The sequence below is a fragment of the Alligator mississippiensis genome, chromosome 1, assembly GCF_030867095.1.
Source record: "Alligator mississippiensis isolate rAllMis1 chromosome 1, rAllMis1, whole genome shotgun sequence".
Classification (NCBI taxonomy): domain Eukaryota; kingdom Metazoa; phylum Chordata; order Crocodylia; family Alligatoridae; genus Alligator; species Alligator mississippiensis.
The window spans coordinates 16238159-16253776 of NC_081824.1; the positions used below are offsets into that span (position 1 = coordinate 16238159).

Genomic DNA, 15618 nt, shown 5'->3' on the forward strand with positions numbered 1-15618 from the left:
AGAATAGCTGGCATTGGGGTGGCCTTCTCCACCCCCATTTGGGGAGAGCTTGTGCAGCCAGGTGGAGACCTACTTGCCCTTGAAGGAAGGTCTCCATCAGTGAAGGGGGCTGGAAAGCTGATGGTGGACACTTAACAGGACATAACGTGTAACTAGCCTCTCACGATGATGTGAGAAGCGAATGGAACCAGTGCGGAGCATCATATAATATACTGGATTTAGCCTGGAGTCCAGAAACATTCAGGGATCCCCGCTCTGCATATCCCCATGAGACCTCTAGATATTTTGAAATTTCACTATGGTGATGAATAAAAACTCTCGTATGGGCATCTGCAAATGGAAAACCAATTCAGAAACGCTGATCAAAACTTATAATTCAGTTAATGCAGGCAACCGGTTATTTGATATACCATAAAAGGTATATTTTAGCGCCCCAGCGTTAGGCACAAAGTGAACTAAAACACAAAGTGACAAGATAATTACGCTTGCTTACAATCACTGACTTCAGCATGTCTGCAGCCGTCTCGTTAAATGAGACAAGCCTTAGGAGGTTGTGCATGAAATACATTTTCTGCGGTGCTTTTAAGAGCTGTGTAACAAGAGACAAAAACGTAGGCACCACAAACATGAATGCTTTGTTCGCTTAGTGGCAGTAAAACTTTTACTAAACAGCAGCAGAGCTGCCATGGGCTAAGGACCAGTGGGATATGAGACTGTTAAACTATAGGCTCCTTCCAGTCAACATTATTAAGGTACTGAGAAGCTCTATTGACTCTTCAGAGCAGATTTCCCGGTCTGCAGTCATTAAAAGCTATTCCTGCCTCATAGCCACTTTGTGACTCCTGTGACGTGTGCGAGGAATCACTGGTCCACCCATTCCCCGTGCACAGGCATCTGCATTCCCACCAGTACCCTTAGCAGCAGGTTCAGCAGAGAAGACAGGGACTTATTCTAGAAGAAATCCAAGGGGAAGAGAGCGGCGCTGTCTGGAAGGACTCTCACTCTTGCTGGTCTATGGTGAAGTCCTTTCTGGCTTGTTTCACTAGCACTAAAACCGCTTTCAAACTCCTCTTCAATGTTTAAACCAATATTGGCACCAGACTTCCTGGTAAGTGATAGACTTACTTTGTCTGAGCTACCACAAGCCTTCCTGTATGCTCTTCCTTAAAACAGCAGATAGGTTTTAAATGAATGCTGCTAATCCATTTACAGGGTTCATCTTGTTTTCATTCAAGAGCTGCTGCACAGTGATGTATTTGAGCACGCTTCACACATTTCAAGAGGCCATCATCTTGTCTGAGACCAACAGCATCCATATGCCTCTTGTGTGACCCTGAGCAACAAAACTAGTAGTTCTTTGCCTCAGTTTACTTACCTCACAGTGACCACCTGAGGCTTCATTCATTAGTGCTGGCCAAGGCTCAAATGAAAGACAATGATCTCTCTTGCAGATCATTTTAGTTCTATTTTATAAAAAGATTTCCTGATCTTGCTCTCTGGGTTTGGTTTGCTTTAAGGTTGTTACTGAATCTGGACTGCCATTTTGCTCTGTCCGGTTGCACAAATAAAGTGCACGTTCAAAGGTCTCAGGGCCCTCTGGTTAAGGTTAAGTATCACAAGCATCCTATGGCTTTTCCATTTTTATGTGAAATTACTCCATACATTTAAAATGAATTGGCATTATTTATTTCCCAGCATAAACCCTACACAACTCCATTGCACGGTACGTTCCACTGTCAAAACGTTGCGCACAAATGGAGAAATTAATGACCTTTACGTTGAGAAAGCACCAATACCTTCCCCTCAGCCAAATGAATAGCTTTGATGTATTTTTGTGAGGAAATGATATAATATATTTGAAATGCACCCATCTCTGGATGGGGTTGGATAATTTTTCCAAAAATGCATGGCCTCGACACATACGAGATAGTATAACGAGCCCAGGGAATAAATTCATAGCTCCTGTGGCATTTGTACTATTTTCATAAGGAAGAGGGATACCACTTTGCATAATACATTCATTTCTGTGGTATGCTCCGAGTACAGGAAAACCTCATGCTGTCACTCAGTGGATTATAGGAATAGCAGCAGTTGTGCCTGTGTGATGGAAAAAGCCAAGAAATAGGGTTATTTGCTCTGCTGTAATACATAAACATGACTGCTGCTGGTTAACGCCCTCCCGCTGGGCGCTTCATGCTACATCGTATGGATGTCATGTTATGTTAGGCTGGACACAAAGAGCAGCCCCGGAAAAGACAATATTTACAAGGGAAGATATGAGCATGGATGTTATATGGATGTCTACACATGCGCCCAACTGTGCATTTGTTCTTGCGCAGTCATTTAGTACTTGCTAAAGCGGTTCCAGCGCCATGTGGGTCATTTCCGCACAGACTCGGCACCACATGGGTTATTTCCGTTTGTTGCTACCGCGCAGCAGTGGTGGTGTCATGGTTTGTGCCCGCGGATACTATGTTGCCATAGCTTGTCCCATGCATGTCGCCATAGCATCTCATGTAGAGTGAGTACTGATTCCCTAAGGCTTGATTCTTCCAGGAGGTCTGAAGAGCAGAATCACAACAGAAGTAAGAGGAGCAGCTTATTTTAGCCATCCAGATGTGCTTGGGGCTAACCTGAACCCTGTGTGGTTAATGTGCTGTACTCTACAGTGTGTGTTATCTGTTCTTACTGCACCGTAGCTCATACTGAGATTACAAACTCTTTGGGCAAGGGATTGTGGTTTAAATTTTCAGAAGTGCCCAAGAGATTCAGGAGACAAATCCTATTTTCAGTCATTATGGCTAAAGCTCTTCAGGATCTCCAGCACTTTTGACAATGGGCCTGAGAGTACAAAGTCACTTAGGTGCTTTTGAAAATTTGCCCCTCTCTCTGTTTGTTCTGGAAAGTATCATGCTTGCTCCAGGGCACCAGCTTCTTAATAGTCCAGCTGCCTTGTTGGTGACTTCCTACTGGGAAGGGTGAATTCCATTGAATGACATTGGTAAATTCCTGTAAAAAAGACTGTCTTTCCAGCAGGAGAAGCGGCATCTTAATAACATTAACAATAATCTGTTAACTGAACAGTATGGTCTTAAGCACAAGAAACGGCTGATAGTCCAATCAAGTCTTAATGCAGTTTATTAATGTCTGGTTTGTTTTATGGGGTATCCACTTCTCACTTGTTTTTCCATCTCACCCACCTTGAAATCACCGTCCTTAGCTAATGACCAAGAGCAATATTGCATGACGACCATCCTGAGTAAGGGATCCTGCCAATGGTACTTCCAGTATAATATGCTGCATATTGCTGCCAGTCCCTTACATCTTCCCCCAGCCTCTTATTTGACACATTTTCATTCAGACCCCTTGGTTTATTTCTTTTCAACATGGGCATTTAATCATACCTCTAGTACAGGCATTTATATAATTTAGTTACTTAACTGTAATACGGATCACTTACCTATCATGGGAGACTCTATAAAACTCCATGAATTTGTCTGAGGGACATAGGATTGCAAGACCCCAGCAGCACGGCCGGCTTCGTTCACGCCACCAAACACATAGATCTTACCACCGCAGACGGTAGCAGCTGCAGAATGCACGGCCTTTGGCAGAGGAGCTATTGTCTCCCACTGATTGGTGATCGTGTCATACCTAAGACAAAAGCGATAAGAACAAGCTCAGATAATACCAAGTTGGGTGAACTGTAAGTGCATGACAGACAGACAGACAAACAGATAAAACAGACTGATATATAATAGGCAGTTAGACAGACAGATAAAACAGATGTGTCAATGTATCTTCTAACACCAAAACAAGTCAACTGTTTGGCAAATCATGTGATGATTGCCTCTTTCTATCCTTTAAAGCAGATAGCAATAGAGAAATGAAGAAAAATAGATCTGTTTTCTTCATATACCTCTCAAACTTAATTATAGTGTGAGCTAAAGAAACTCAGGACACCTTTGTCAAGGAAACTTCCACTAATTAATTTCTATTAATTAGAATACAGTGAAACTCTTCTCGCATATCAGCACAGTGATATCCAATAGCAACCGTAGGCAGGCAACTATTAATGTACTTAAATTGTTTAGCTCGCAAAACTCATCTCATCATCAAATATAATGCAATGCGATAGCTCCTTTTACTGAGGTCAATTAGTCATCAGTGCACAGGTTGCACGTGCCTTCATTCAGTTTTCATTGTGTGGACTAAGCTACTGCACTTCAGTGGAGGATGTAGCCAAAGGTAATGGGGCGTTTGCTGCTGGAGTTAGATTTCCCCACTGCATTCACATCTGACACACAGCACAACAGAAAAAAATATGCATTAAAGCACTAAATTAGTTTTCAGGTCATCAGTATCGGATTTAATTAAGCCATTGACCATAAGGATGTGCAGTTAATAAACTGTGGGTGAAGATTCGTTTTCAACAATGTCACAAGTACAGGCATTTATTTTTTAAGATAATGTGGCAGTGATCCAAATAGTTCCTGTAAAATGAGTCTTGGAGACGGTCAAAAAATGATATGGTTTTTAGGTTTCAATGTTTCCATGTAATATTACATTCAGGCAAGTAGTAGTTACCTGAGTAATGATTATTCACAATGGGGGATTAAAAGGATGCAAACCCTCATCAGCTGCTCAGAGCTTTGTCTCCCAAGACTAGGATGAAGTTTATCACTACTCAAACACTCAAGGATTCCTGAACTCGGGCCCCCAAATCCCTTTTGAAGTGAACATATCTAGTGAGAGAGATCATTTGTAAAGTTTCTCACTTGCCAAAATCCAAACTTGGGATAAAATAAAGGATACAAGGCAGGTAACAGAGCAAGGGACATAAAATAATGTACTTAATATACCTGACTTCGTCTGCCTTAAAAAATGTCAGTAGATATAGCTGAGAGTTGTTGATAAATGACTGATAAGCAGAATGGAAGAAAGAAAATGGAAGCAAATTTTAGCCAGCTAAACTGGAATAAATTCCTTATAAAGAGCAGAGAGAAATGTATTTTCTAGTGATTTTTGTATACTTTAAATCAGTGGTTTTCAACCTTTGTTTCATTTGCAGACCCTTAAAATGTTTTGTATGGAGGTGCAGACCCCTTTGCATTGTAAGTGTGGGTATTCACATACTTTTGATTAATCATAGTTATCTTTCATGGAGCCCCTTAGACATAGTCTGCAGACCCCCAGGAGTCTGCGGACCACATGTTGGAAACGACCGCTCTGAATTCTTTACTGAGAAATTAACTTCAGACTGAAGAAATTAAACAATGTGGTTTCAGGAATATATAAATGGGCACAATCATATATTGGGCCCACTTTACACTTTGATGCCAAAAATAAGATTACAAATCTGCATCTGATTACTCATTTCTAAACTAACAGTGCAAGGCACAAAGCAATACATGCCTCCTATTTGTATGCAAGACTCGTAGCAATATTCACTCTCATCCTAATATTGATATGGGGAAAAATCATGTAATATAAACAGTTTGGTACATTGCTCTTGGGACACACTTAACCAACAAGCATCCCCCAATAAGTCAAGCCTTGGTAATTTATCTGTCAACATCTGTCATTTTATAATAAAAAATGATTAACAGTCAAAGGAATACAGTTATTAGACTGGAACTGATCTAACTCGCCCTTCTAATCTATCAGCTTCTGGGATACAATTGAGAGTTGTCATCCAATATATGTTTTCTAACAAAGCCCACAGTGATTTAGTGTCACTACTGGACTTCAATCTCCGATGATGTTTGTGGCCAGTGCATCTGAATGGCATATCACTCCGTGAAGGTGAGTAGGTGTGCTCATTCCTCCCTTGGTGGTAGGCTGCTTGAGAGGGACACAGATTATAGTCAACTGTTTTTCGGTTCTCCCATTTAATAGTTTATCAAAATACAGGCAGATTATGCCACCCAGATGTTCTGTAGGTGGGGTTTGGTGGGCGCAGCAGGGGTGTGCATGTGGCAGTGAGTCTTATGCTAAAAGCAATGGTAAATCTCACTACCACCATTCTGGGTCACCCATCATTTTTTTCACCCACTTCCACTGCTCTCTGTTTATTTGCTGCATGAGTGAGTGAAGGAATTAATCTCTCTCTGGCTGCCACAGGGGACCAGAAATGACTAAATAGTTTCACTTTGTCTGCAAAGCCGAAGGCTGCAAATCTACCGGATAGAGGTGCAAATAGTGCTGCTTAAATCAAATGTTCTTGTCCTAGTTTCAAGCATCCTTCAGTGTCAAGAACCTTCTCTGAACGAGTAAGAAGTAGCATTGCTATCTGGTGTTGGCTCTACCTGCGGACCAGAACCCCTATGCACACCGACTCATCTAAAGGACAAAGGTGGACCAATTTCAACAAAAGGGTGATGTTAATTAGTCTAGTCTAACCTCCCATTTGCCACACTGGAAGTCATCTTTGTCTCCATGGACTCATGGAAATAAAGGATAGAAAGGTCCAGTAAGTCCTAGTACCACGACCTCCTATGTACTACGCATTATGCCTATTTGATGTTTTCTGCCCGTACGGTCTGTTGAATTTTAGCATAGCTTTTAGAAAGAAATATGGTCTTGAGCCCCTTCAAGTGATAGAGGATCGACAACAGCCCTGATTAGGTTTTTCTAGTGCCAAATTATCTTCATTGTAAAAATATGTGCCTTGTTGCTAATCTCAATTTATCTACTCTCAACTTCCTACCACCAGATCACAAGCCTTTTTCTGTTAGTTTACAAGAGTCGTCTACTATCACATATCTCTCCCCATGTATATTTTTGTAGAACATAATAAAGCAACCTCTTAATCTTTCCTTGGATAAACTAAGTAGCTTAAGCTTCTTAAGTCTCTCACTGTAAGGCATGTTTTCCACACAGTAAATTGTTTTGGTTTCACTTGACTCCTCGCGTGTTCACACCCAGGTTTGCACCAGATTAACTAAATTGGTTTAAAAACCCTTGATTTGGTGCAACTTTCTTACAGAGAGAATAATCCCAGCCGGTTCACTTCCTACCTCTCTGCTCTTACTATTTCCATTCTTACTTTCCATTCTCTTGCCTCCACCTTCTGCTATCACATTCACAATGAAAAGATGTGGCCTCAAATACCGTTTTTGGTCTCTTGCCTCCACTCAAAACTCATATTTGAGTCTGCTTTTAGCAGCTGCAAATGAATACTTAGTGGGACCTGGATCTGATCTAACCAAAGGTTTTTCTTTCTGCAAAAGTGTGCACAGCACTCCTACCATACCAGTACTACCTCAAAGCCCCCTGTATCTATGCTAGATAACAGCTCTCTCTGGGACAGGCTTACCTAAACCTTGTGAGTCTAGTGGCTATTTCTAGCCAAGGTCTTGGGCCTGCCAAATTCATGGAGGGTACTTTATTTTACGATATCGGTAACCTCAGTGTTGTTGTTGTTCATCTCCTTTGTCTGTAAATCTATAGACTACCTATACTGCAGCCTTCTACACCGTTGATACAGCTATGTTTCCATTCAAACATCATGCATGCCTTAATTTCCTCTCAGCTTGGCTATTCCAACCCCACCCTTTGCAGTCTCGCAAAGCTGCAACCATGTGCAGAATGCATCTGGCCCTGTCACGTCACAAATACCAGGTGCCAGGACATCACTTCAACACTGCACACTTTGGAAACTCTGATACGGGTATCAGTGATATTCCTACAATGCTTTAAACATGCTAGATGCTTTCCAAATACAGAAGACAACACAGTCAATACTCCGCAGACTCTACTGTTAAAATTAACCCTGCTTATCCTTCAGTGGTAGCATAATGTGGGTGGGGGGAAGGAAGCAGGCTGACAGGCACAACTGCCTTGGGCACCAGCTTGGAAGCGGTTGGTGGTGGGGCGGACGGGGACAATGAGAAAAGTGGTCGCTTATGGCAGCTACGCATTCACAATTGTGAATGTGGCGCAAACTGGAAGTTACTGTTTCTGCTTCGCCTGGGGCGCCCGGGCTTGTCCCTACACTGCTGTTCTCCAGCTTTGACTCGTGCACCTGATCTCTCTCTCACCTCATTCATCTCATTCAGCATCTGGGCACTTGCACACGTGCCAGACGTCTGCTCCAACACATGCGAACTAGAAGGCTCAATCCAGCAGCCTAAGCATCACATATCAGTGTCCTCGCGCTTCAGAATGACAGTGGGGGCACTTTAACTACAGGTCATTGAATGAGCTTTAGTTAAAGTGCCCCTGCCACGGGATGCTGAATACACATGATGCTGCGGGTACTTTATTTAGAGCGGCTCTCAGAGCCACTCAAATTAAAGTGTCCCCTCACCCCCTCTCCACACCAGAGCACGTGTAAAGATGCCCCAGGTTTCTCTCTCAATCTTTTCCAGCATCCTTATCATTAATGGTAAGAAAGCCTTTTCCTTTGGAGCTTATGCCACCTGGATCAGCCTTTCTCCGTGTCTTTTCTCATGCCTGAAAACACATTGCTTCATTCTCTTAATTTCTCTCATTCTAGGTTAAACAGCCTTATGAGTGAATACTTCAATTTATTTACATTAGATAGTAAGTAGTCTTTTTGCCAACCATCATCAGAAGTTTATATATACACACCACCCACCTTTTTATACATTATTTAACTCTGGAATACACTTTGCAGGGAAGATGCTATTCAGAATATAACTATTGTCTGGTATTGATCCGCTTTTCAAATGGCTCACATCTTATTACTGGACTACATTTTGCCTCCCTCCCCGATTGTTTTGAGGAACTTAATGAACTGTTCTTGGACAAGGATATATGTAAGTAATTTGTTAAAACATCAATAACACAGTTCATTCTGAAGCTGTTTGTAGAGAGACAGATACAGGTTATTTTTACATTTAATTTTTTAGACTGTCTTTCAAATGCACAACATAAACTGAAGCAGTCAGCCAATTTTAGATGAACCTGAGAGGCTTGGCTGTGCAAATGCTATCAGAACCGTAAGCTTCATCTTCCCACACCCTTCAGACAGATAATTACTATGAAGTACCCAGATCCACAAACATTTAGTCATATATATTGTCTTGTCAGCATATGCAGGCTTCTAAGTTCTCCACGCACACATTTGAGGAGGCCCATCATCCATTATGTAGAAGCCTTGGTCATAGATTCACTTCATTCCTCCATATCCTAACTGTACACAAGCTGCAGAGGCAGATGGAAAGGCATGATAATCTCTCAACTAAATACCTAGGGACGTTTTTTCCCTGTCACAGACAAACTTGATTGAGAACTGCAGTCACGTAGCTATTTCCCTGAAAACCTGCTCCAAAAACATAGTCCAACAATACATCCATTTCACAGAGTGAGCGTATGATTCAGCTCAGCAGGCACATAACATTATTTTAAAGTACAATAATAGGTGTCTTTTTATATATTCAGATTTTCATAACGTTACCCATCATCATTGGATCTGCTGAGCTCTTTAAAGACATGTGGGCTCTTTAAACTCTCCTTGACTTCACTGGCCCCACAATTTCCCAGGGCTTGGTCTACTGCATTGCTTCTAGAAATGAAGTACAGACAAGGAACGAGGAAGGATGGGTTCTTCTTCTAACCTCACTCTATAGACTCCACAGAAAACTGCACCAAATTGCATTTAGAGACATCGAGTCATAGAAAATGAGGGTTGGAAGGGAGCTCAGGAGGTCATCTAGTCCAACCCCCTGCTCAAAGCAGGACCAGCCCCACCTAGATCATCCCAGCTGAAGCTTTGTCTAGCCAGGTGTTGAAAACCTCCAAGGATGAAGCTTCCCCCACATCTCTGGGTGACCTGTTCCAGTGTTTTACTATCCTCCCAGTGAGAAAATTCTTCCTAATATCCAACCTAAACTTCCCTTGCTGCAACTTGAGACCATCGCTCCTTGTTCTGTCATCAGCCACCACTGAGAACAGTCCAGCTCCATCCTCTTTGGACCCCCTTACAGGTAGTTGAAAGCTGCTGTTAAGGTCCCTCTCAGTCTCCTCTTCTCTAGACTAAATAAGCCCAGTTCTCTCAGTCTTTCTTCATAAGCCATGTCCCCCAGTCCCTTCACCATTTTTATTCCCCTCTGTTGAACTCTCTCCAATTTGTCCGCATCCTTTCTGTAGTGTGTGTGTGTGTCGGGGAGAGGGGGTATTGATTTGCACTTTCCAATAGCAACATGGGCATTCAACAAATGGCCAGTCACACATGGATGCACTGGAGGCAGTACAGATAACAAATGGATAACGAAAGTTGCCCTATACATTTTATTTCAATGACTTCTGTCACATTTTGACCATTCAGGGCTTTATTTTTCATCCTGGGCATTTGCCTCAAAGTGAACATTTCATCAAAACAGCTCAGCAACTTTTTAGAATGAGCTCAGGGGAAAAAAAGTTGTTTTCTTGAGTTAAAAAAATTATTGTAAACATTTCACCACAGTGCTTTACAGCCATGCTTAGAGGCAAGGAATTAATAACTGGCAGGGGGTGAGCGGGATGTTGCCTAGTCTCAGTTCAATGTGCCTTTTGCCATTTCCATGGAAATCCAGCTTAATCTGGCAAAATTGGAAGCTTCTGTAAGTATCAGTATGAGATCCAGCAATTAAACAGTATGAAAAAAAAACCAGTATGAGATCAAGCAGCTAAAGGTGGTGTTAAATGCATATTTATAAAGGGACCAAATTTAAATTGCATTCCTAAATCTAAATACTTGCCTTTGCACCCATGCCACTCTTTTAATGCAAACATTCATATGGTCTAGAGACACCGATGCATTCCTATCTTCTGAAAGACTGCGTTCCTAGACCCCTTCCAAAGCGAGAACAACGGCCCATCCACATATAAATGGAAAACATGATTTATTAATGGAGGTCAAACCTGCATGGGGGTGTGTGTGTGCACGCACACACACATGCACACTAAGAAGAGGTACTGGGAAGTTCTGAGCTGAGCTGAGTTTTAATTGAGCATATGACATCAGACAATTGAGCAATTAAATTAACATTATTCTGCACATTAATGATTCTTCTGAAAGAGATGACCCACATTCAGAATGCCTCATTGCTCCCAAGCCTAGGATCAGTTGTCCTATCTATTTAATTTTCTGAATACTGGCTAAAATTAGGATATTGGGCCAGCTGGGGCATGTTTCTGTTCAAGTAGGTGCGGACCTTGTGGGGTGCAGTTTTTAAGATGATCTTTTTCTCTGCCTGCTCTTCTAATGCCAAGATCCAGAAAACCAAAGCTAAAACCAAGTCAAACCACCCCCTGCAAAACAAAGGATTTAAGCAATGAAATGAACACGTTCCTTAATCCCCAAACTTCATTTTAATTTTTAAAACCCTCTGATATTCCAGCATAACCCAAAAGGGACACACAATCTAGGCATACACTCTCTTCTGCTGTTACTTCTCATAAGTCATTTAATAGATAATAGCAGATTAATTATAACTGAGAGTTTAACAAATCCCCATCACAAGGGTTTACCTATCCCTGCAGAGGCAGAATATATTCAAAGGACATGGAGATAGCCTACTTGTTGATAAGCATACATAAAAGGCCGATGCTATGTCCTAAATTTGAGGGTAGACAAGGATCACAGATGCATTCGCTGAGCTGAAGGCTTGTCTGTCATATCACACTTGTGCTCACATAGGCACTACAGAGTGGTGAGTTAAAGTCTTCAGTGCTGCTAATCCCAAGTGTTCAAAACTCATGAGATTCACTTGAAAATCCTGAGATATTAAAAAGAATAGGTTGGCTGTTCTCTTATTTGCCTTCTGATTTTTGTGCCTTTTTTAAGATTTCTTGTTTTCAAGATTTTTCTCTATTGAGATAAGCATGAGAAACCTGACACCAATGAAACTATCATCGGTCTACGCTGGTCAAAGATCTCTCTGAAAAAAACCAACCCACCAAATTTAAACTGAAATTCTCCTGTAAGCACAAGATTCCAGGACATGGGGACTGCAGAAAAGCAACAACTATTGTGAGGTGCATGAGACAGTCACAAGGACTGGCACCCCTGTTGTTGCGGACATGAGGGTATTGACTTTATAGACAGAGATGATGGAAAAAGTGAGAAACTAGGTTTACTTCTGTGTTTATACAACCACTGGTCTTGAGCATACACAGTCTTTTTCCCCCCTGGAAGTTCTGTTGAAGAGCGAGTGAATGAATCAAAGCAGGGAAAGAAAGAGACACTCTGGGGGAACAGGCGGACTCTGCTGAAAACCACCTACTACTATAAGAAAGTTGCTCATGTCATGGTCATTTACTGGATGTGCTTTTTCAACTAGAAGGAGGATTAAAAAACATTTAGCCTCCCCTGTAAAAAACAAAAAAAAGCCTGACTTTAAATTACAGGAGAAAATGCTTGGGAACTTGAAGTAATGTTACGGACCCAGAAAAGAGTGAGAGACTCACTGAACAAGCCTGCAGCCTACCCATATTCAGCCTGGAGTGGGCCCTGTGCTAGCTAATCCCATTTGCTTTTCATTATTTTTGCTGCCATTTTACTCCCTGCATTTCCCTAACTCGCTGACACAATCAGTGAAGTCAGTTTAATATTTGATCTTAGCCCATTTCAGCTCTGCCGTATTTAGGTAACAAATGCCGGAAAAAAAAGATTTATGTGCCCATTTGCCCCGGGCTACGTATCCTGTGTGCCATTCAACAGCTGTAATTTCTGACTGCATCTTAGGTGCTTGCAATGTCACAAGCGGCTGTGCAACCATCGATGGGCTGTGTGTACCTGTATGTGTGATTACCTTTACACTGCTTCACAGCGAGGGTAACCAGAAGCTGAAAGTTTAGACCGTTCAGGGTGGAAAGGAGGATGCAATCATGCCATTATTACATGAGCCTAACAGATAAGTATAAAGAGGTCAAGACTGCAAAGGTAACATTTCCTGATCACCTATTATAAAGGTCACCTGATGTTCCCATTAGAAATATTCCATTTTCAGATTTTATAACTTTCCCAAACGTCAATTGTTACATGGCTTGGGCCTGCTTGGATTTGGGAGAAAACCTTTAGCCAAAGAGGTCCATTATTTCTGAAAGTGGTTAGAGAAAATAATCATAATTTGCCCACAAGAAATAGTTCAGATGGCCTTTCCCTTCAACAACTCTAGGACTTCCATGTTTGGTATAAAAGATCATCTATTATTAAGTTTTGTTTACGAGACTAGTATAAGAGGTTTGCCCAGCATCACACACAAGCTCCGGGAGGCAGATAGGAATACAATGTAATTTTCCAAGGCAGTATTCAACTCCCTTAGCCACGAGACTGCCTCTTTTCTTTCTGCAAGTCCTTGCTTCATTCTTGAAACACCTTCCAACCACTACAACCAATGAGATAGGTCATGTAGGCATATACCCTTCGATCCACAACCCCAGTCAGTCCCCAGAGAAGGTCCCTTCTGTCCACTGGGAAAGGTAGGGGTCCCTCTGGAAATAGTTTAGGCAATAGTTATTTCCTAAATTCCTAGCACTTCCTAAATTCCAAGTCCTTGATTCTGCAGTCTCAACAACGGTCTTTTCACGTATCTATTTGTAGGCAATAATTGCACAGATGATTTCACACATCATCTATATTATGCTATATTAACAGCATGTTAATATTGCAAGGCCAAGCGTGCAATAGTTGGAAAATCCAGAAGTAAGGAGAGCTGGGAAACCTGAATCCTATTTCATTTTTGCATATTATTCACATAATAACTCTAGGCATCTTTAATTCTGGCATAAATAGATATGATCCCACGTTAAGATACCATTTACTGGGACTGGCTATCTCACAGATTCATAGAAGTTTAGGGCTGGAAGGGACCTCGTGAGATCATTGGGTCCAGCCCTACTGCTCTGGGGAGAAAACCTCTGAAACCTTCTTCTACTGAAGCCACTGCTAAGGCAGTCTTCTACCTCTGAGTCAGGAATTTGAAGTCAGCACTAGACCTAGTCAAATCTCTGCAGGCAGAACGTGCGTCTGCCAGAAAATGCTGTGAAACAATTTGTGTTTTGCAAATCAAAAATCTATCACTTCTGATAAAAGTTTGTCTCACAGGAAACAAACTGGGGAAAAATATATCTCAACAAGGCTGTTGTGATCATTTCTGGTAGTGTTAGGGTCCGGGAGATGTTGTAACCATGATGGCCCAGCAAGGATTTATTTTCTTGGACCAGCTGTATAGCTGGGATGGAGTTAGACAAGCTTTCAAACACACGACATGCTTCTTCAGGTCTGAGCAGTGAAAGCCAACACAGCATAGTAAAAGAAAACAGTTGTAACAGGGGGAGTGAAATCCCCAAGGGTAGCAGACAAACAAACAGCAAAAGAAAAGAGGCGGATTACTGGGAGATTGAGGCCTATCAAAAAGGTGGAGGATCTTTCTCACCTTTCATGTCTGGGGAGAATTCAGGGGTCAGGTAGGTTATAATGAGCCAGAAAACCAATATCAGTGTTAAGTCCTTGGTTCTTAGTGTCCAGTGTCTGGAAGGGATGGTTTTAATTTGCTAGTTCAAAAGGGCTTTCCATTTCTACATGGAAAAACTGAACTCTAAATGAAAAATTTGCATTTTATCAACATGACCTATTTCTACTGGTCCAATATGAATTTACTTTATTACTTTTTTCCATGGGAAATTAGAATTGTTGCCCCCCTTTCAGATCAAGAAAATGTTTGAAATCAATTTCTCCTACAAAATAAAACAATGTGGTTTCCACCCTGTTCTGTTCAGCCTGTCTCAGTAGGGATTGAAAAACTGTTCCCTTCTAGCAGATGCCTATTCGTTTCCAGACACCAAGCCCATCATTGTGTGTTGCTTCAACTGGCAGCTTCTCGGAAAACCCGTACAATTAAGGGCAATCCTTCCTCCAACCGGATCTCGCCTGCAGGGGTCTGCAAGAGCCAAGGGTAAGAGAAGCTTGCCTTGGCTGCACCCTTGTAGGTAAACAGGAGAGTGTGCATCGGCACTCTCCTTCTTTTGCTAGCCCCAAATCTGCACAACTTCTAAAGCACGGGCTTATTAAATGATTGAATAAAATGTCACAAACAACTTGGCAGCTGTTTGTTTTAAAACAACGATTTCCATTGATGCGTTAAAAAATCCCTCAATATAATTCTAAGTTCTAGGCTGTTGGAAAAACTTGTTGTGACAAAACCTGACTCTTGTGGTAAACTGGAGTTGACAACATCCCTTTAAATCACGCGCAGCCAAAATCACAACATATCAGATGGTTTCTCTGGGAGCTGAACCTTACCTTTCCACGTGGTCGACATTGCCTGCCACACCAACACCTCCAATGGTGTAGATTTTCCCATCGTACACCAGGCTGTTATGTCGACACCTCGGGACTGTCATTCGGGACACAAGATTCCAGTTATCAAGTAAGGACATGTAACACCAGACATCAGAGAGCGTGACACCAGACTCCATGCCACCTGCCGTCAATGTGTGAGTGAGAGGAGAGGAAAGGAGAGAATTAAGTGAGCTCTTGGAACGCTGGCAGTTCGCTGCATGTTGCAATCAAAGCCAGTTACAAAGTAAAAACTCTTCAAATGACATTTGACTAATTAAAATAAATCACCCTCGATACTGAGCATCTGTTCCGATGATGCAGATCTG

The 15618-nt window shown here is 41.9% G+C and overlaps 1 protein-coding gene across 3 annotated transcripts in view; it reads right to left on the reverse strand.

Annotated features, from left to right (window-relative positions):
- KLHL29 (kelch like family member 29) overlaps positions 1-15618 on the reverse strand; it is a 556676-nt gene that overhangs the window by 22725 nt on the left and 518333 nt on the right. For all 3 annotated transcript variants that reach the window (XM_059729244.1, XM_059729242.1, XM_059729249.1), the window contains 2 exons: positions 15254-15434; positions 3461-3654 (listed from right to left, as the gene is read on the reverse strand). In XM_059729244.1, the coding sequence (XP_059585227.1) occupies positions 3461-3654; positions 15254-15434 (375 nt within the window). The remainder of the gene's footprint in view (positions 1-3460; positions 3655-15253; positions 15435-15618) is intronic.